This window comes from Pseudophryne corroboree, chromosome 2 (assembly GCF_028390025.1).
Source record: "Pseudophryne corroboree isolate aPseCor3 chromosome 2, aPseCor3.hap2, whole genome shotgun sequence".
Taxonomy (NCBI): Eukaryota; Metazoa; Chordata; class Amphibia; order Anura; family Myobatrachidae; genus Pseudophryne; species Pseudophryne corroboree.
The window spans coordinates 697,899,352-697,922,383 of NC_086445.1; the positions used below are offsets into that span (position 1 = coordinate 697,899,352).

General features: G+C 46.7%; 1 protein-coding gene across 6 annotated transcripts in view; it reads right to left on the bottom strand.

Annotated features, from left to right (window-relative positions):
* ZC3H11A (zinc finger CCCH-type containing 11A) overlaps positions 1 to 23,032 on the bottom strand; it is a 179,772-nt gene that overhangs the window by 113,601 nt on the left and 43,139 nt on the right. For 2 of the 6 annotated variants that reach the window (XM_063955262.1, XM_063955267.1), the window contains exons 2-5: positions 11,342 to 11,379; positions 10,271 to 10,325; positions 6,738 to 6,848; positions 6,334 to 6,453 (exon numbers count right to left, since the gene is read on the bottom strand). In XM_063955262.1, the coding sequence (XP_063811332.1) occupies positions 6,334 to 6,453; positions 6,738 to 6,791 (174 nt within the window). In that variant the 5' untranslated portion in view covers positions 6,792 to 6,848; positions 10,271 to 10,325; positions 11,342 to 11,379. Of the gene's footprint in view, positions 1 to 6,333; positions 6,454 to 6,737; positions 6,849 to 10,270; positions 10,691 to 11,341; positions 11,380 to 18,529; positions 18,697 to 23,032 lie in introns of all 6 variants that reach the window. The other 4 variants (XM_063955266.1, XM_063955265.1, XM_063955264.1 and 1 more) reach the window with 4 other exon arrangements.

Sequence of the window (23,032 nt, forward strand, 5' to 3'; positions counted from 1 at the left end):
CATTCAGCATGTTAACTCCCAACTCCCCATTTTGCTTTAATAATTGGTCAGTTCACAATCACAGGCTTTGATAAATACGCCAGATTTATTAGATGGAGACTTTTTTCTCACCTGTAAAGCGCAACGGTATCTGCTGGTGCTACATAAGTGTTAATAAATATATGCACAGATGTGTCCACTTACATCTTTGCTATTTTGCTCAATTTTGCACAACACGCAAACCACTGCTAAGCAGTTTTTCAGGAGTAGCCAGTGGATGGATTTTAAAATGTTTGTTTGCCATAATAGAATATGTATAAAATAAGATTTTACTCACCGGTAAATCTATTTCTCGTAGTCCGTAGTGGATGCTGGGGAATAGCGGCTCCGCAGGAGACTGGGCACAGCTAAGAAAGAATTAGGACTACCTGGTGTGCACTGGCTCCTCCCACTATGACCCTCCTCCAGACTTCAGTAAGGATACTGTGCCCGGAAGAGCTGACACAATAAGGAAAGGATTTTGAATCCCGGGTAAGACTCATACCAGCCACACCAATCACACCGTATAACTCGTGATATTATACCCAGTTAACAGTATGAACATAACAGAGCCTCTCAACAGATGGCTCAACAATAACCCTTTTAGTTAACAATAACTATATACAAGTATTGCAGACAGTCCGCACTTGGGACGGGCGCCCAGCATCCACTACGGACTACGAGAAATAGATTTACCGGTGAGTAAAATCTTATTTTCTCTAACGTCCTAGTGGATGCTGGAGACTCCGTAAGGACCATGGGGATTATACCAAAGCTCCCAAACGGGCGGGAGAGTGCGGATGACTCTGCAGCACCGAATGAGAGAACTCAAGGTCCTCCTCAGCCAGGGTATCAAATTTGTAGAATTTTGCAAACGTGTTTACCCCTGACCAAGTAGCAGCTCAGCAAAGTTGTAAAGCCGAGACCCCTCGGGCAGCCGCCCAAGAAGAGCCCACTTTCCTCGTGGAATGGGCTTTTACAGATTTAGGCTGTGGCAGGCCAGCCACAGAATGCGCAAGCTGAATTGTGCTACAAATCCAGCGAGCAATAGTCTGCTTTGAAGCAGGAGCACCCATCTTGTTTGGTGCATACAGGATAAATAGCGAGTCAGTCTTACTGACTCCAGCCGTCCTGGAAACATACATTTTCAAGGCCCTGACTACGTCCAGTAACTTGGAGTCCTCCAAGATCCTAGTGGCCGCAGGCACCACGATAGGTTGGTTCAAGTGAAAAGCTGATACCACCTTAGGAAGAAATTGGGGACGAGTCCTCAATTCTGCCCTATCCATATGGAAAATCAAATAGGGGCTTTTACATGACAAAGCCGCCAATTCTGACACCCGCCTTGCCGAAGCCAAGGCCAAAAGCATGACCACTTTCCACGTGAGATATTTTAAAAACACGGTTTTGAGTGGCTCAAACCAATGTGACTTTAGGAAACCCAACACCACGTTGAGGTCCCACGGTGCCACTGGGGGCACAAAAGGAGGCTGAATATGCAGCACTCCCTTGACAAATGTCTGAACTTCAGGCAGTGAAGCCAGTTCTTTTTGGAAGAAAATCGACAGAGCCGAAATCTGGACCTTAATGGAACCCAATTTTAGGCCCATAGTCACCCCTGACTGTAGGAAGTGCAGAAATCGACCTAACTGGAATTCCTCCGTTGGGGCCTTCCTGGCCTCACACCACGCAACATATTTTCGCCATATGCGGTGATAATGTTGTACGGTTACATCTTTCCTAGCTTTAATAAGCGTAGGAATGACTTCCTCCGGAATACCCTTTTCTTTTAGGATCCGTCTCTTGACCTGGCGCAATATTTTTCCAGCTTTTTGTTTAAGCGGGACGCCATCATGTCCACCTGTGGCCTTTCCCAACGGTTTACAATCAGTTGGAAGACTTCTGGATGAAGTCCCCACTCTCCCGGGTGGAGGTCGAGCCTGCTGAGGAAGTCTGCTTCCCAGTTGTCCACTCCCGGAATGAACACTGCTGACAGTGCTAACACGTGATTTTCCGCCCAACGGAGAATCCTTGTGGCTTCTGCCATCGCCGCCCTGCTTCTTGTGCCGCCCTGTCGATTTACATGGGCGACCGCCGTGATGTTGTCTGACTGGATCAGAACCGGCCGGTTTTGAAGCAGGGGCTTTGCTTGACTTAGGGCATTGTAAATGGCCCTCAGTTCCAGAACATTTATGTGTAGGGAAGTCTCCTGACTCGACCAAAGTCCTTGGAAGTTTCTTCCCCGAGTGACTGCCCCCCAGCCCCGAAGGCTGGCATCCGTGGTCACCAGGACCCAGTCCTGTATGCCGAATCTGCGGCCCTCTCTGAGATGAGCACTCTGCAGCCACCACAGCAGAGACACCCTGGTCCTTGGAGACAGGGTTATCAACAGATGCATTTGAAGATGCGATCCGGACCATTGGTCCAACAGGTCCCACTGAAAAGTTCTGGCATTGAACCTGCCGAATGGAATCGCTTCGTAGGAAGCTACCATCTTTCCCAGGACTCGCGTGCAATGATGCACCGACACCTGTTTTGGTTTCAGGAGGCCTCTCGCTAGAGACAACAGCTCCTCGGCTTTCTCCTCTGGGAGAAACACTTTTTTCTGGACCGTATCCAGAATCATCATTTCGGCCATTACCTTGGTAAATACCCTAGGTGCCGTGGACAGGCCGAACGGCAACGTCTGGAATTGGTAATGACAATCCTGTACCACAAATCTGAGGTACTCCTGGTGAGGATGGTAAATGGGGACATGCAGGTAAGCATCCTTGATGTCCAGAGATACCATGTAATCTCCCTCTTCCAGGCTTGCAATAACCGCCCTGAGCGATTCCATCTTGAACTTGAATTTTCTTAAATATGTGTTCAAGGATTTCAAATTTAAAATGGGTCTCACCGAACCGTCCGGTTTCGGTACCACAAACATTGTGGAATAGTAACCCCGTCCTTGTTGAAGTAGGGGCACCTTGACTATCACCTGCTGGGAATACAGCTTGTGAATTGCCTCTAACAAAGCCTCCCTTTCTGAAGGAGTCGTTGGTAAGGCAGATTTGAGGAAACGGCGGGGAGGGGATGTCTCGAATTCCAGCCTGTACCCCTGAGATACCACTTGAAGGATCCAGGGATCTACCTGTGAGCGAGCCCACTGATTGCTGAAGTTTTTGAGACGGCCCCCCACCGTACCTGGCTCCGTCTGCTGAGCCCCAGCGTCATGCGGCGGACTTAGCAGAAGAAGCGGGAGAGGACTTTTGTTCCTGGGAAGTGGCTGTATGCTGCAGCTTTTTTCCCCTACCTCTGCCTCTGGGCAGAAAGGACGCGCCTCTACCCAGTCTGCTCTTTTGGGGGCGAAAGGACTGCACCTGATAATACGGTGCTCTCTTTGGTTGTGAGGGGACATGTGGCAAAAATGCCGACTTCCCAGCTGTTGCTGTGGAAACTAAGTCTGAAAGACCATCCCCGAACAACTCCTCACCCTTATAAGGCAAGACTTCCATGTGCCTTTTGGAATCTGCATCCCCTGTCCACTGCCGGGTCCATAACCCTCTCCTGGCACAAATGGACAGTGCACTTATTTTTGATGCCAGCCGGCAAATATCCCTCTGTGCATCTCTTATGTAAAAGACAGCGTCTTTAATATGCTCTACGTTTAGCAATATAGTGTCCCTGTCTAGGGTGTCAATGTTCTCTGACAGGGAGTCTGACCATGCAGCTGCCGCACTGCACATCCATGCTGAGGCAATAGCTGGTCTCAGTATAATACCAGTGTGTGTATATATAGCTTTTTGGAGAGCCTCGTGCTTTCTGTCAGCAGGTTCCTTTAGGGCGGCCGTATCTTGGGACGGCAGTGCCACCTTTTTTGATAAGCGCGTAAGTGCTTTATCCACCTTAGGGGGTGTTTCCCAACGTGACCTATCCTCTGGCGGGAAAGGGTACGCCATTAGTAATTTTTTTGAAATTACAAATTTTTTATCAGGGGAAGCCCACGCTAGTTCACACACGTCATTTAATTCTTCAGAAGGGGGAAAAACTACTGGCAGTTTTTTCTCCCCAAACATAATACCCTTTTTTGTGGTACCTGGGGTCACCTCAGAAATGTGTAAAACATTTTTCATTGCCTCAATCATATAACGAGTGGCCCTATTGGACATTACATTAGTCTCTTCGTCGTCGACACTGGTATCAGTATCCGTGTCGACATCTGTGTCTGTCACCTGAGGTAGCGGGCGTTTTAGAGCCCCTGATGACTTTTGAGACGTCTGGGCAGGCACGGGCTGAGAAGCCGGCTGCCCCACATTTGGCATGTCGTCAAATTTTTTATGTAAGGAGTCGACACTTTCGCGTAATTCCTTCCACAAGTCCATCCACTCCGGTGTCTGCCCCGCAGGGGGTGACAACACATTTATAGGCACCTGCTCCTCCTCCACATAAGTCTCCTCATCAAACATGTCGACACAGCCGTACCGACACACCGCACACACACAGGGAATGCTCTGACAGAAGACAGGACCCCACAAAGCCCTTTGGGGAGACAGAGAGAGAGAGTATGCCAGCACACACCAGAGCGCTATATAATACAGGGATTAACTAAATTATATCCCCTATAGCTGCTATATATGTATTTTGCGCCTAAATTTAGTGCCCCCCCTCTCTTTTTTACCCTTTTCTGTAGTGTAGACTGCAGGGGAGAGTCAGGGAGCTTCCTTCCAGCGGAACTGTGAGGGAAAAATGGCGCCAGTGTGCAGAGGGAGATAGCTCCGCCCCTTTTTCGCGGACTTTTCTCCCGCTTTTTTATGGATTCTGGCAGGGGTATTTATCACATATATAGCCTCTGGGGCTATATATTGTGATATATTTGCCAGCCAAGGTGTATTTATTGTTTCTCAGGGCGCCCCCCCCCAGCGCCCTGCACCCTCAGTGACCGGAGTGTGAAGTGTGTATGAGGAGCAATGGCGCACAGCTGCAGTGCTGTGCGCTACCTTGGTGAAGACTGATGTCTTCTGCCGCCGATTTTCCGGATTCTTCTTGCTTCTGGCTCTGTAAGGGGGCCGGCGGCGCGGCTCCGGGACCGAACACCAATGGCCGGTTCCATGCGGTCGATCCCTCTGGAGCTAATGGTGTCCAGTAGCCTAAGAAGCCCAAGCTACCACCAGTTAGGTAGGTTCGCTTCTTCTCCCCTTAGTCCCTCGCTGCAGTGAGTCTGTTGCCAGCAGATCTCACTGTAAAATAAAAAACCTAACATATACTTTCTTTCTAGGAGCTCAGGAGAGCCCCTAGTGTGCATCCAGCTCGGCCGGGCACAGGATTCTAACTGAAGTCTGGAGGAGCCAGTGCACACCAGGTAGTCCTAATTCTTTCTTAGCTGTGCCCAGTCTCCTGCGGAGCCGCTATTCCCCATGGTCCTTACGGAGTCCCCAGCATCCACTAGGACGTTAGAGAAAGTAACATATTAAAGAAGCAAATTAAGAAAAATCACAAGGCATGGCTAAATATCTGCGTCTATGGTATGCAAAACCGTGCCATACATGGCGGGATATAACAAAGATGTACTGTATGTAGACACATGTGTGTGTGTGTACACACATGTGGGAGGGAATATAGATTGCAAGCTCCAATGGGGCAGGAACATATGTGACTAGCCAAATATGGAGCATAACAGAATATGCTGCGCTATATAAGAAACGGTTAATAAATATTCTCTGTAAAGTGCTGTGGAATATGGGTGCGCTATATAACTAACTTAACAAATAAATGGCAATTATGTGGATTTATAGGGGCCATGTCACTGTGACTGTGCAGGCAATCAGACTTTATTGCGCCTCCAGAGAGTAATTTTTAATTCAGAGAGTGAACAAAATTCTAGTACAATATATATTATTTTATCTGATTTCTTGTATTTATTGCTAAATATATGTATTTATATTCAATTGCTTAGGTCAGTGCTGCAAGTAAATGTATGGTGGTTTACTTTTATTGCCTTTTTTACAAAGCAGTCTGTGTTTTATCAAATTTTTATTACTGTTATTAATAAGACAAATAAATCCATAAACTAGCATTCACAGCCTTATATGTGTTTCTTTGGGATGTAGTCACCATCCCGGCGGTTAGCATACCGGTGCCGGGATCCCGGACGCCAAAATGCCGGCATCGGGCCCACGACTATTCCCACTCGTGGGTGTCCACGACACCCAGAGTGGGAATAGAACTTGGGTATAAATTTGAGGTTACTGAACATATGGCTCAATCAAGCACTTTTTCCACTAAATACAAATAAGGATATCTATTGGTCTATATTGATTGATCTTGATCACTTACATCAATCGACATGTGTCGAAACTTGCAGATTTGACGAAAACAACATCCATCCTGCCATAAATTACAGACTGTCTCATTTCCTAAGGCTGCCTCGCAGTGTCGGAAAGGACAGCTGTCACCCTGAAGAAAGAAAACACTGACATTTTACTAATTCATCTTTACCGAACTGCACACAAATAGTTGGGCAAATAGACTAGTTTAGTATATCTCTGAAAGCAAGAAAAATGGCAGCGCAGGGTAAAACAGACAGTACTCTCCCAGTTATCCCCATCATCCATTCAGACACCGCTGACTCACCCTCTATAGTACATAGTTCTTTTTTACTTTTGTGGAAGCACTAATTTAATGTACTTTAAAGGATTTGAATAACTTAATTCTTGTGATTGTTACCAACTGAATGTTACCTTAGTGCAGGTGGAATAAAAATAGAAGTAACAATCATCGCCTTTGCTGGACATCTGTGCTCACAACCGAGCTGCTTGTCAGAATTACACCTGCAGTGCACCGACAACTCTCTACATAAGAGACAGTAAGTAAATGCACTTAATGAAGAAAACATATCTAGACAACACATTGGTTAAAATGACCTACATTAACAATTATAATCTGTGAAGCGATATGGCCAGATGAATCAGTGTTCCCCATGTTCTTGACATTATTCCTTTAGTGCACATGTGACACTCAAGCAACAACTTATTACTGTGTCTCCGTAATGATGTGGTTATATTTTCCTTGCAATGTTTAGGTGAAGGGACATGCTTAGAAGGAAAGACCAATGCTACTCGCCATCTAATGACAGAGTGATCATCTTCACCTTATGTTGCAGCATGTATTACATGCCTTTCAGAGTAACAATGCTCCCAATAAACCGAGCCAATGGTTTGGGGAGCATGACACGGATATTCCATTTTACCTGGATCCGACCCGGGACTTGGAACACGGTTTCAAGCCGGGTCAGACCAGGAACTCACTCTTACCCCTCCCCCCCCCTTCCTTTTATACCACAGTGGCAGATTGGCACAGTTTTCTTTTGGGCCGGTGCTTAGAGAGTATGTAATCTCCAAGCGCCGGGAAACATGGCAGGGAACTCTGGGCATCACGCTGGGGGCAAGCCCAGCAGTCTGGAAGCTGCAGTGCTGCATCCAGCCTCTGGCACTGCCGGGCACTCGACATGGCGCTACTGCATAGACAGCATGCGCTATGTCACCAGTCTCAAGCACAGCATGGCAACAGTGTGACCGTGAGCCCCAGCCATCTGACCGCCCTCCAGACACTGCGGTTCGGGAGGTCTGCCATGCTGCAAATGGGAATCGGGTCGGATGACCCGGTTTACCCATTTATATCGCCTCCTACACGGGTCTTAACCGCATCCAACCCTGGTCGATAGCCGGGTTGGATTCCCGGCAAAATGCATCCAGGGTTTTGGAGAGGGAACCCTTTTACACTGCCTGCACTCTGGGTATTTGTATGCTCCTGTGCAAAAACCTGAGATATTTCAGGCGGTGTAAAAGGGGTATCAGTCACAAAACCTGAACCACAGATAGCATTTATGGGACATTCTGAAACTATATGTATGTAAACCTACAACTATTTAAATTACATTCTTTTGGAAGAATGATGCTACTTCAAGTCATCGGTAGGCTCAATGCTGGGTACACATGATGGCCCAACCCTATTAAAAGGGACTTCTACACTGGCGTTTGGAATTTATTCTTCCAATGTCAACAGATTTCTGGACTGCTTCATACAGCACTATGCACAGACAGTAGGTTAGGAATGTTCTCTGTCAGGGCAGGGGTCTACAGTCAATGCTGCACTCTCTTAATTACTTGACAACTTCTCTCTTAGGGGGGCATGCACTAAGCAGTGATAAAAGTGAAGAAGTGAGCCAGTGGCAACCAATCAGATGCTCCGTACAATTGTATATTATGCAAATTATAAATGTTACGTCAATGCTGATTGATTGCCATGGGCAACTTCTCCACTTTTATCACTGCTTAGTACATGTCACCCTTAATTACTTGCCAGCTGCCTCCATTTTAAAAAAGTTGTTCTATTTTAAACAACCCTCAACGGGTATGCTCAGTTAAGTGGAAACTCCTCTTAAAGTATATTAAATTAAAATACAGCAAACAGAATATTTGGAACATAATAGCAATGTGAAATAAATAGTACTTAGCATACTATTACGGATGTCCCAATAAGCAGCATATAACGTATCACGGGCATCAGGGACTGTGAGCGGTACCGCTGCACAGGGCCCTGCATTAAGCTTGCAGGTGCCTGAATCAGCATCCTCCTGACAGTATCTTCTCTCTGATGCAGAGCTGCCCAGAGCATCCTCAGGATGCTCCAAGCAGGTACCCGGCAGCCTGTACAGCCTCCCGGCAGATGCTCTGGGGAGTGTTGTACTTCCCTGTGCAGACTGCAATGCTCCATTGGCATATCATTGTTACATCTCGAGTTCAGGGGTTGAGCACAGCGCCGACAAGCTCCAGAACCAATGGGAATCACATAAAAATAGATTTGGAAAGTATGTTTTGACCATAGACCATACATATACACCAGCTTTCTCACTGACACGTGTCAGTAAAGGGTGGATTATACCAAGACTGAATGATCTGTACAGTAGCACACTATATTTATGAAACAGCTGTAAAGAGCTACGCAAATCATTTTATACCTTGAAACCAATAGCGACATTGATTGCGCAGCCAATATCTTTATATTCTTCAACTGTGACGGATTACACTACCATCTAATTTGGCAGGTGCAAACTATCACTAGGCTGCATTGTAAGTGCCATTGTCAAAAGCCTTTTCTAGATTTCTGCACACAAAATATTTAGACTTGTTTGATGAACATAAGTAGTATCAGTTGCTGTGGTTAGAAGATTACGTTACAAAAGGCTTTGCCATGTGTCTATTTTAAAATGTTTCTGCAGAGATTTGGGGACTGTTTAGTACTGTATCTACAATGCAAATTGTGCATTTGACCTCAAAGGAGGTTTAATATTTTCAGCATAATAGTGAGGATATACATGGTTTACCACAAAAACAAAACAAAACACAACAACAAAAACAGTAACACAAAAACACTGCTGACTTTTTCTTTTTCTTTTTGAGAAGCAAATACTGGGTCTAATTTGGAATGCAAATGGATCGCGTACAGAATGCTAATGCGACTATACAGCCTATACTTATAAATACTAATCAATGTGATAGCACCGCCTCACTTGAGTATGGGAGAGCAGCAGTATTTATCATTATTGGCACTTGCATTACACCATGCTAGGTGCAGGAGAGGTGTCTGAATATGGCATACAGAATATATACGCATGATTCAATAGCGAGTTACTTGCGACACTCACAACTGATTCTCTTGCGTGCATTTGCATTGTTGCCATAATGAAACACACATTTAACATTCGCAGGGAAACAAACGAGATCCACGTGGCCCTGAATTGTGCTTCCATTCACAAAGATGTGCATGCAGCCAGGGACTCATGAGAAGTAAGCAAAAATCACTAGATGCGGCTGCATATGAAATTGCAAACAACTCCGAATCAGGCTGACTGCATACACAAATGATATGCAACCGCATATACGTTTTAGGGACCACATTGTGGGTTCATTTAATCGCACATTTCCCCTTAACCTAAGTAAATTAGTTGAAACAATACATTTAATAAAAGACCCGCATCTGTAATAACAAATCAGCAGATATTTAACACAAGAGCTAGCCTAAAAGTAAAGAAATCTGCTCATAAAGCACAAAGGAGATGAGGACCGATGATGAGGGCTCAGAGGGCTGCCTGATGAACATCATTAGTGTACACATTTTTCATGCATACAGTCTATCAGTTTCCTAGCAACTGGACACGGTGCAAGAGTTAAGGGTATATCCATAATCACCTTTGAATTCCTAATCAACTCACCAGAGACAAACTTTCAGATATCAGTTATTTCTCAGTCGGTTGCATGACATTTCTCCTGTAGGCCGGACGAACCATCAATCCAAAAGTTAATTTGTGGGAGTGGAAATGGAAGACAGGTGAAGGACAGGGTGCAGTTGTATGTGGCGTTGTATAACCAGCGACGTTCAAGCAACACAGATCAGGCCGTAGGGGTAAAAAATGTTTGTTTATGCAATAAAAAAAAAATAATAATAATCTCCCCAACTAGTTGAGGAAAAAAAAAATTTCTCTACAGCAAGAGATAAACAGTCTGCTGCGCAAAAAAGTCTGCTGCGTAAAAAAGAAAAATGCCAATTTTTTTTCTCTCCCAAAAATACCAATTCTGAATCTTCCAATTTCTTCACCTAATATGAAAAAAAAAAAAAAAACAACTCCCCCTTTCTTAGAGACATGTGGAGGTAAATAACAAGCATTATGTTATTATTTTGGCTCACACCATTGACAAACATCACTGCTGGCTTGCTTTGAACAGAGCAACTTGCAAAAACCTCTAAAGGTGCAATTAACAGACCTTACATTTACCAACGCTAACAAAACATAGGAAATGTAATTTCCACTAGTTGTTATTACCGGATCACAGAATATCCAGGTGTCTAAAATGACTGAAGCTGTCAAACGTGCTCTTAGAGCCCATGTGTATGCATGTAATACATTCATTTTACTATTAAGTTCATTAAAGTCATATTTGGATTATTATTTGGCTAATCATTGGACAATAGCTCCATATTCATCTAACTAGTAAGTACTTTAATAAAAGCAACACTTTACTGGAAAGAACAGGATATTATATGGCTCTATTCTGTATATTGTAGATGCCCATAAACATTGCTGTATAATTAGTGAAAGGTACATCAGTTCAGAACAAATAAACTGTATCCAGCGCTGCATTGGAAACTCCTCTATCACATTACAAAATGCCCACAAATATGAACCCCACGCCCACATTTTCTCCAAACCTGAATAAGCTGCAATAATATCCTGTATATATAATACTACTTTATAGTGATAGTCAGACATTAATTTCATACTCACAACTGTCACACCGAACGATTTCCAAAATTCTTGGAGCACTGAAAAAGAACAGAAGTTGAGTATATGCTGAATACAAGCCTTCATTTTTTTTTTTGCTTGGCCAAATCATAGCTCTTCTTCAAATTTTGCAGTGGGATCTAAAGTATAGATTTTATTAAAAAGGCATGCTTTGCCTTTAATAAAATTATGCATTAAATTTTGGGGCAAAAATAAAAAATACGGTATTTTGACACAGCACACTTCATTATATAAACCTCTAAAAGTGAGAAAATAAGGTGTAATAATTCTGATCATTGCAACTGACATCTCTACAAGTACAGTAAATGTCCTGGCTATTTATTTAGGATAGTAGAACATGGGAATATAACTTATTCTACACTGGGAATATAAACCCACTGCTACTGTTTCCTTTATTAGTGCGAGGAACTGCTATACTGTACCTTTTTCTCTGCCACTTTAAAATAAATTATCTTGTTCACATTCCCATTACGTTTGGCAGAATGACTGAAAGAGATGGCAATACACAGCTACAAGGATGTAGTCCACTTCGGGAAGGACAGATTAGATAGATGTGTGCCCTCCACTCTGGTATTACACCCCCATATATATCCAACAAAAACGAGGCGGCACTCAGAGGCTTGTTCAGTGAAACAACTTTAGTGACCCGCGGCGTCACTTCCGGGAGTTGGTATTGAGAAGTGCGGACAATGGGTCCGGGACGCCGTGGCTGCAGTGTCCGGGCAGGGGGGGGGGGGGGGGGGGGGGGGGAAGTCCTAATGAGTGAGTGTACCTATTTATATGTCACTTTTTGCACAGTTTGGTTATCCTGATGAAGGGGAGTACATCCCCGAAACGTTGCTACTAAAGTTGTTTCACTAAACAAGCCTCTGAGTGCTGCCTCGTTTTTGTTGGATAGAGCTATATATCTAAGAAGAGAAACAGCACACTGGCAAGGGTTAACAAAATACCAACGGTCGTGGTGCAGGGTCCAAAAAAGATAAACATTGACACTCCCTTTCCAATATAGTTTTGAAAAGATGCTGGATCCACATTCACGTTTTAGCAGAAGAGGATTTATTCAGTCCATCAGTAGCAAAGTAATACAAACAGCGGCCTGACAGCCATTTCAACCACACACTGGTAGTAGTCATTAGCCCCTGAGGAAAACTACCAGTGTGGTTGAAACGGCTCCTCAGTATACACGGTGGCGTCCCGCGCCCGTATATACTGTGGAGACAAGTCCTGTGAGTGCCACGTTCATCTTTTGATCAATATATATATATATTATATATATATATATATATATATATATATATATATATATATATATATATATATATATGGAATTTACTTACCGATAATTCTATTTCTCGTAGTCCGTAGTGGATGCTGGGGACTCCGTAAGGACCATGGGGGATAGCGGCTCCGCAGGAGACTGGGCACAAAAGTAAAGCTTTAGAACTACCTGGTGTGCACTGGCTCCTCCCCCTATGACCCTCCTCCAAGCCTCAGTTAGGATACTGTGCCCGGACGAGCGTACACAATAAGGAAGGATTTTGAATCCCGGGTAAGACTCATACCAGCCACACCAATCACACCATATAACTTGTGATCTAAACCCAGTTAACAGCATGATAACAAAGGAGCCTCTAGAAAAGATGGCTCACTACAGCAATAACCCGATTTTTTTGGTAACAATAACTATGTACCAGTATTGCAGACAATCCGCACTTGGGATGGGCGCCCAGCATCCACTACGGACTACGAGAAATAGAATTATCGGTAAGTAAATTCTTAATTTTCTCTGACGTCCTAGTGGATGCTGGGGACTCCGTAAGGACCATGGGGATTATACCAAAGCTCCCAAACGGGCGGGAGAGTGCGGATGACTCTGCAGCACCAAATGAGAGAACTCCAGGTCCTCCTCAGCCAGGGTATCAAATTTGTAGAATTTTACAAACGTATTTGCTCCTGACCAAGTAGCTGCTCGGCAAAGTTGTAAAGCCGAGACCCCTCGGGCAGCCGCCAAAGATGAGCCCACCTTCCTTGTGGAATGGGCTTTTACAGATTTTGTCTGTGGCAGGCCTGCCACAGAATGTGCAAGCTGAATTGTACTACAAATCCAACGAGCAATAGTCTGCTTAGAAGCAGGAGCATACAGAATAAACAACGAGTCAGATTTTCTGACTCCAGCCGTCCTGGAAACCTATATTTCCAGGGCCCTGACAACGTCTAGCAACTTGGAGTCCTCCAAGTCCCTAGTAGCCGCAGGCACCACAATAGGTTGATTCAGGTGAAACGCTGAAAACCACCTTAGGGAGAAACTGAGGACAAGTCCTCAATTCCGCCCTGTCCGAATGGAAAATCAGATGAGGGCTTTTACAGGATAAAGCCGCCAATTCTGACACGCACCTGGCCCAGGCCAGGGCCAACAGCATGACCACTTTCCATGTGAGATATTTTAACTCCACATATTTAAGTGGTTCAAACCAATGTGACTTTTGGAACCCAAAAACTACATTTAGATCCCAAGGTGCCACTGGAGGCACAAAAGGAGGCTGTATATACAGTACCCCTTTCACAAACGTCTGAACTTCAGGGACTGAAGCTAGTTCTTTTTGGAAGAAAATTGACAGGGCCGAAATTTGAACCTTAATGGACCTTAATTTCAGGCCCATAGACACTCCTGTTTGCAGGAAATGTAGGAATCGACCTAGTTGAAAATTCCTCCGTCGGGGCCTTACTGGCCTCGCACCAAGCAACATATTTTCGCCAAATGCGGTGATAATGTTTTGCGGTTATATCTTTCCTGGCTTTGATCAGGATAGGAATGACTTCATCCGGAATGCCTTTCTCCTTCAGGATCCGGCGTTCAACCGCCATGCCGTCAAACGCAGTCGCGGTAAGTCTTGGAACAGACAGGGTCCTTGCTGGAGCAGGTCCCTTCTTAGAGGTAGAGGCCACGGATCCTCCGTGAGCATCTCTTGAAGTTCCGGTTACCAAGTCCTTCTTGGCCAATCCGGAGCCCGAATATAGTGCTTACTCCTCTCCATCTTATAATTCTCAGTACCTTGTGTATGAGAGGCAGAGGAGGGAACACATACACTGACTGGTACACCCAATGTGTTACCAGAGCGTCTACAGCTATTGCCGGAGGGTCCCTTGACCCGGCGCAATACTTGTCGAGTTTTATAAACATGTGGAAGACTTCTGGGTGAAGTCCCCACTTGCTGACAGTGCTATCACATGATTTTCCGCCCAGCGAAGAATCCTTGCAGCTTCTGCCATTGCCCTCCTGCTTCTTGTGTCACCCTGTCTGTTTACGTGGGTGACTGCCGTGATGTTGTCCGAATGGATCAACTCCGGGTGACCTTGAAGCAGAGGTCTTGCTGAGCTTAGAGCATTGTAAATGGCCCTTAGCTTCAGGATATTTATGTGAAGTGATGTCTCCAGGCTTGACCATAAGCTCTGGAAATTCCTTCCCTGTGTGACTGCTCCCCAGTCTCGCAGGCTGGCATCCGTGGTCACCAGGACCCAGTCCTGAATGTCGAATCTGCGGCCCTCTAGAAGATGAGCACTCTGCAACCACCACAGGAGAGACACCCTTGTGCTTGGTGACAGGGTTATCCGCTGATGCATCTGAAGATGCGACCCGGACCATTTGTCCAGCAGGTCCCACTGGAAAGTTCTTGCGTGGAATCTGCCGAATGGGATTGCTTCGTAGGAAGCCACCATTTTTACCAGAACCCTTTCATTGATGTACTGAGACTTGGCTCGGTTATAGGAGGTTCCCGACTAGCTCGGATAACTCCCTGACTTTCTCCTCCGGGAGAAACACCTTTTTCTGGACTGTGTCCAGGATCATCCCTAGGAACAGACGACGAGTCGTCGGAATCAGCTGCGATTTTGGAATATTGAGAATCCAATCGTGCTGCCGCAACACTACCTGAGATAGTGCTACACCGACCTCCAACTGTTCCCTGGATCTTACCCTTATCAGGGAATCGTCCAAGTAAGGGATAACTAAAATTCCCTTCCTTCGAAGGAGTATCATTTCGGCCATTACCTTGGTAAAGACCCGGGGTGCCGTGGACCATCCATACGGCAGCGTCTGAAACTGATAGTGACAGTTCTGTACCATAAACCTGAGGTACCCTTGGTGAGAAGGGTAAATTGGGACATGAAGGTAAGCATCCTTGATGTCCCGAGACATCATGTAGTCCCCTTCTTTCAGGTTCGCAATCACTGCTCTGAGTGACTCAATCTTGAATTTGAACCTCCGTATGTAAGTGTTCAAGATTTTAGATTCAGAATCGGTCTCACCGAGCCGTCCGGCTTCGGTACCACAACAGTGTGGAATAATACCCCGTTCCCTGTTGCAGGAGGGGTACCTTGATTATCACCTGCTGGGAATACAGCTTGTGAATGGCTTCCAAAACTGCCTCCCTGTCAGAAGGAGACATCGGTAAAGCCGACTTTAGGAAACGGCGAGGGGGAGACGTCTCGAATTCCAATTTGTACCCCTGAGATATCACCTGAAGGATCCAGGGGTCTACTTGCGAGTGAGCCCACTGCGCGCTGAAATTCATTGAGACGGGCCCCCACCGTGCCTGATTCTGCTTGTAAAGCCCCAGCGTCATACTGAGGGCTTGGCAGAGGCGGGAGAGGGCTTCTGTTCCTGGGAACTGGCTGATTTCTGCAGCCTTTTTCCTCTCCCTCTGTCACGGGGCAGAAATGAGGAACCTTTTGCCCGCTTGCCCACGAAAAGACTGTGCCTGATAATACGGCATCTTCTTATGTTGAGAGGCGACCTGGGGTACAAACGTGGATTTCCCAGCTGTTGCCGTGGCCACCAGGTCTGAAAGACCGACCCCAAATAACTCCTCCCCTTAATAAGGCAATACTTCCAAATGCCGTTTGGAATCCGCATCACCTGACCACTGTCGTGTCCATAACCCTCTACTGGCAGAAATGGACAACGCACTTAGACTTGATGCCAGTCGGCAAATATTCCGCTGTGCATCACGCATATATAGAAATGCATCTTTTAAATGCTCTATAGGCAATAATATACTGTCCCTATCTAGGGTATCAATATTTTCAGTCAGGGAATCCGACCACGCCAACCCAGCACTGCACATCCAGGCTGAGGCGATTGCTGGTCGCAGTATAACACCAGTATGTGTGTAAATACATTTTAGGATACCCTCCTGCTTTCTATCAGCAGGATCCTTGAGGGCGGCCATCTCAGGAGAGGGTAGAGCCCTTGTTCTTACAAGCGTGAGCGCTTTATCCACCCTAGGGGGTGTTTCCCAACGCACCCTAACCTCTGGCGGGAAAGGATATAATGCCAATAACATTTTAGAAATTATCAGTTGTTATCGGGGGAAACCCACGCATCATCACACACCTCATTTAATTTCTCAGATTCAGGAAAACTACAGGTAGTTTTTCCTCACCGAACATAATACCCCTTTTTGGTGGTACTCGTATTATCAGAAATGTGTAAAACATTTTTTCATTGCCTCAATCATGTAACGTGTGGCCCTACTGGAAGTCACATTTGTCTCTTCACCGTCGACACTGGAGTCAGTATCCGTGTCGGCGTCTATATCTGCCATCTGAGGTAACGGGCGCTTTAGAGCCCCTGACGGCCTATGAGACGTCTGGGCAGGCACAAGCTGAGTAGCCGGCTGTCTCATGTCAACCACTGTCTTTTATACAGAGCTGACACTGTCACGTAATTCCTTCCAACAGTTCATCCACTCAGGTGTCGACCCCCTAGGGGGTGACATCACTATTACAGGCAATCTGCTCCGTCTCCACATCATTTTTCTCCTCATACATGTCGACACAAACGTACCGACACACAGCACACACACAGGGAATGCTCTGATAGAGGACAGGACCCCACTAGCCCTTTGGGGAGACAGAGGGAGAGTTTGCCAGCACACACCAGAGCGCTATATATATATATATATACAGGGATAACCTTATATAAGTGTTTTTCCCCTTATAGCTGCTGTATTTTTAATACTGCGCGTAATTAGTGCCCCCCTCTCTTTTTTAACCCTTTCTGTAGTGTAGTGACTGCAGGGGAGAGCCAGGGAGCTTCCCTCCAACGGAGCTGTGAGGGAAAATGGCGCCAGTGTGCTGAGGAGATAAGGCCGCCGAGAAGGGGGCGGAGCCTATCTCCCGGTTTTCTGTGTATTCTGGCAGGGGATAAATTCATCCATATAGCCCAGGAGCTATATGTGATGCATTTTTTGCCATCCAAGGTGTTTTTATTGCGTCTCAGGGCGCCCCCCCCCCCCCAGCGCCCTGCACCCTCAGTGACCGGAGTGTGAAGTGTGCTGAGAGCAATGGCGCACAGCTGCAGTGCTGTGCGCTACCTTGTTGAAGACAGGACGTCTTCTGCCGCCGATTTTCCGGACCTCTTCTGTCTTCTGGTTCTGTAAGGGGGCCGGCGGCGCGGCTCTGGGACCTATCCATGGCTGGGCCTGTGATCGGTCCCTCTGGAGCTAATGTCCAGTAGCCTAAGAAGCCCAATCCACTCTGCACGCAGGTGAGTTCGCTTCTTCTCCCCTTAGTCCCTCGATGCAGTGAGCCTGTTGCCAGCAGGTCTCACTGAACATAAAAAACCTAAAACTAAACTTTTCACTAAGCAGCTCAGGAGAGCCACCTAGTGTGCACCCTTCTCGTTCGGGCACAAAAATCTAACTGAGGCTTGGAGGAGGGTCATAGGGGGAGGAGCCAGTGCACACCAGGTAGCTCTAAAGCTTTACTTTTGTGCCCAGTCTCCTGCGGAGCCGCTATCCGCCATGGTCCTTACGGAGTCGCCAGCATCCACTAGGACGTCAAATATATATATATATATATATATATATATATATATATATATATATATATATATATATATATGTATGTATATATATATGTATATGTATATGTATATGTATATATATATATATATATATATATATATATATATATATATATATATATATATATATATATATATATATATATATATATATATATACACATACACACACACATATACACACATACATACATATACACACACATACATATACACATACGAAAGCCCTCGTTCACCGACTCATCACTAATTCTCTTTTTTCCCCATATGTTAGGAAGATAACGAGATTTATGGTAAGAACTTACTGTTGTTAAATCTCTTTCTGCGAGGTACACTGGGATCCACAGGAATGACATTGGGGTGTAGAGTAGGATCTTGATCCGACACACCAACAGGCTCAAGGCTTTGACCTTCTTCCCAAGATGCATAGCGCCGCCTCCTCTATAACCCCGTCTCCGTGCACAGGAGCTCACTTTTTGTTAACCAGTCCAATGCAGTAGCAGGTAAAAGAGACGACAACCATTAGTAGCCACATACACCACATTCTCACGACAGGAGAAGGTGTCAGCAACTAATGCCATACCAACCCAAAGAAGCTAAGTGCGCCAGGGTGGGCGCCCTGTGGAGCCCAGTGTACCTCGCAGAAAGATTTAACAACGGTAAGTTCTTACCATAAATCTCGTTTTCTGCTGCGGGGTACACTGGGCTCCAGTGCTGTAACTAGACATTTTAGCGCTGTGTGCAAGAAACAGCCTCGCCCCCCCCCCCCCCCCCTCTATGCAAAACAGGGGCAGTGCGCAAAAAATATGTATGGGCACGGCTTCATGGGGAAGGGGTGTGGCCACAAAATAATACCAATTCATATTACTGTGCACAGTAGTCTCTATTATTCAAATTACACCACACAGTAGCACCACTACACCAGGTAGAGCCCCTTTTACATATTATGGCAGACAGATTCACCTTTTAACACATTACGGCAGACAGTGTCCCCTTTTTACACATTACGGCAGACAGCGTCCCCCTTTTTACACATTACGAAAGACAGCATCCCCGTATTACACATTACGGCAGATAGCGTCCCCTTATTACACATTACGGCAGACAGCGTCCGCTTATTACACATTACGGCAGACTGCGTACCCTTATTAAACATTACGGCAGACAGCGTCCCCCGTTTTACACATTACGGCAGACAGCGTCCCCCGTTTTACACATTACGGCAGACAGCGTCCCCCGTTTTACACATTATGGCAGACAGCGTCCCCCGTTTTACACATTACGGCAGACAGCGTCCCCCGTTTTACACATTACGGCAGACAGCGTCGGCCGTTTTACACATTACGGCAGACAGCGTCGGCCGTTTTACACATTACGGCAGACAGCGTCGGCCGTTTTACACATTACGGCAGACAGCGTCCCCTGTTTTACACATTACGGCAGACAGCTTCCCCATATTACACATTATGGCAGACAGTCCCTACACACACACACACACACACACACACACACAGCCTGTCAACTACAGTCACACCACACACACACACACATCCCCTTCCCTCCCCTCGTGGCAACTTTACCTCAAGGAGAGCTGTAGCAGAGACGGATGCACAGACCAAACAGCAAAGTCATGGGGCGTGGCCTAATCGCGGACCCGTAGCCACACCCCGTTTCAGCACAAACAGGCGGCCTGGGAGACAAGGAGGCACAGAACCGGACATACGGCAATCACATCTAGTGTCCTGCTCCGCCGCTGTAGCTACAGTGCTTCTGCAGACGAGCACTGAGCAGCGGGAACCCACAGGTGTTGCCGGCGGTCCTGCGCCCTCAGTGCACATGCGCTGTGTGCCAGGCACCGCCGGCACATACCTAGTTACGGCACTGCTGGGCTCCACAGGAATGACATTGGGGATGTCCTAAAGCAGTTCCTTATGGAAGGGGACACAAGAACCCGGCGTCCAAAGGAAGCATCCTGGGAGGCAGAAGTATCGAAGGCATAGAACCTCATGAACGTGTTCACTGAGGACCATGTAGCCGCCTTGCACAATTGTTCAAGGGTCGCACCACGGCGGGCCGCCCAAGAAGGTCCAACCGACAGAGTAGAATGGGCCTTTATGGTAGCAGGAGCTGGAAGGCCAGCCTGTACATAAGCATGTGCAATCACCATTCTAATTATCTGGCTATGGTCTGCTTGTGAGCAGGCCAGCCACGTTTGTGAAAACCAAACAGAACAAAGAGAATCTGACTTCCTGATGGAGACAGTTCTCTTCACATGGATACGGAGAGCCCGTACCACATCCAACGACCGCTCTTTGGTAGACAATTCAGGAGAGGCCAAGGCCGGAACCAGAGTCTCCTGATTAAGGTGGAAAGACGACACCACCTTAGGTAAATACCCAGGATGCATTCTAAGAACCGCCCGATCACAGTGAAAAATCAGATATGGTGACCTGCAAGACAAGGCACTCAAGTCCGACACCCTTCTAACAGAGGCAATAGCCAGCAGAAACAATACCTTAAGAGAAAGCCACTTAAGGTCTGCAGATTCAGGAGGCTCAAACGGAGACCCTTGCAACGCCTCCAATACCACCGACAAGTCCCAAGGGGCCACAGGTGGGATATAGGGAGGTTGAATTCGCAACACACCCTGAGTAAACGTATGTACATCAGGTAAGGTCGCAATTTTTCTCTGGAACCAAACCGTCAAGGCAGAAATATGAACCTTGATGGCCAGGCTCTGTTGTAGAAAGGCAAAATAAGTTTTGCTGTACTAAACTTGTAAGCGTCATGATTGTTAGATGCGCACCAAGCAAAGTAAGAATTCCAGACCCTATGGTAAATCCGAGCAGAAGCCGGTTCCCAGGCCTTCAACATGGTTTGAATAACAGCCTCAGAGAATCCTTTGGCCCTCAAGACGGAAGCTTCAAGAGCCACGCCGTCAAAGACAACCAGGCTAAATCCTGATATACACAGGGGCCCTGAACGAGGAGATCACCATCAGGTCCACATCTGGAAGGCCCCACTTGTCCACGAGGAGTTGAAACACTTCTGGATGGAGGATCCACTCTCCGGCGTGTACGTCCTGACGACTGAGAAAGTCCTTTTCCCAGTTTAGGACCCCCGGAATGAACACTGTCGATATGGCTGGCAGATGGCGTTCTGCCCACTGAAGAATCAGTGATAATTCCCCCACTGCCATGGCGTTGTCCGACTGTACTTGAACAGGTCTGTTCTGTATTAAATGCTGGGCCAGTTAAATGAGTTGAACACCGCCCGCAATTCCAGAATGTTTATTGGGAAGAGAGACTCCTCCTTTGTCCACCGACCCTGAAGGGAGTGTTGCTCCAGCATCGCGCCCCAACCTCTCAGACTGGCATCCGTCGTCAGAAGGACCCAGTTGGAGATCCAGAAGGGACGGCCCCTGCTCAATCATTGGTCCTGAAGCCACCAGCTCGGTGACAGACGGACCTCCGGAGACCAGGGGATCATTTGAGATCTGATCCGGTGAGGCAGGTAGTCACACTTGGCACGAATTAGCTTCTGCAGAGGGCGGGAATGAAATTGAGCGTTCTCCACCATGTCGAATGCACTTGCATTGCCGAATGTATCGACACTTGCGGACGAGATAGGAAGCATCGAATCCTGACCTGAAGCTTCAGGACTTTCTCCTGAGACAAGAACAACTGCTGGTTGTGAGTGTTCAACAACGCCCCCAGGTGCACCATGCTCTGAGCAGGGACCAGGGAAGATTTCTTCCAGTTGATGAGCCAGCCGTGGGCTTGCAGAAACTGGATAGTAAGATCCAGATGCCGTAGGAGAATTTCTGGGGAATATGTCAGGATCAACAAGTCGTCCAGGTACGGTAGGATCCTGACCCCTTGACGGCGGAGTACAGCCGTCATTACCGCCATGACCTTGGTGAAAACTCGGAGCCATGGTCAAACCAAAAGCTAACGCCCGAAATTGGTGATGGAGGTTGCCAACCGCAAACCTCAGGTATTGCTGATGCGACAATGCAATGGGAATATGCAGGTAAGCATCCTGTATGTCTAGGGAGACCATATAAATCCCCAGGTTCCAAAGCCAGAACAACAGCGTGAAGAGTTTCCATACGATACTTGGAGACCTTCACAAATTTGTTCAAGGACTTGAGGTTGAGAATGGTCCGGGAAGACCCATTCGGTTTCGGGACTAGGAACAGAGGTGAATAGTACCCCTTGCCTCTCTGAGCCAGAGGCACCTGTACTACCACTCCTGAGTCCAGGAGGGACTGTACCACCGAATTAAGAGTTTTTGCCTTCACCTGATCCGAAGGGACGTCTGTCAGGCAAAATCGACGAGGGGGACGATTCTGGAAGGATACGGCGTAAACTTGAGTGACGACTTCCCGTTCCCAGGCATCGGAAGTGGTCTTTGACTATTCCTGGGTAAACCCTAGAAGTCGGCCCCCCACTCTGGGATCCCCCAGAGGGAGGCCAGCCCCATCATGCAGCAGGCTTGTCAGTTTTGGAAGCAGGCTGACGGGCAGCCCAGGCCCGTTTGGGCTTATTGGGTTTGGAAGTGCGAACCTGTTTCGGGTACGCCTGACATTTTGCTTTCCCTGAAGGACGAATGGAGCGAAAGGAAGTACTCTTAGCCTTCGGCCCCGAAGGAGCAGTACTAGGAAGACATGCTGTTTTAGCAGACGCTAAGTCAGCCACTATCTTGTTGAGGTCTTCTCCGAAAAGAATGTCTCCTTTAAAGGGGAGTACCTCCATGGTTTTCTTAGAGTCCATTTCCACAGACCAGAACCGTAACCAGAAAATTTG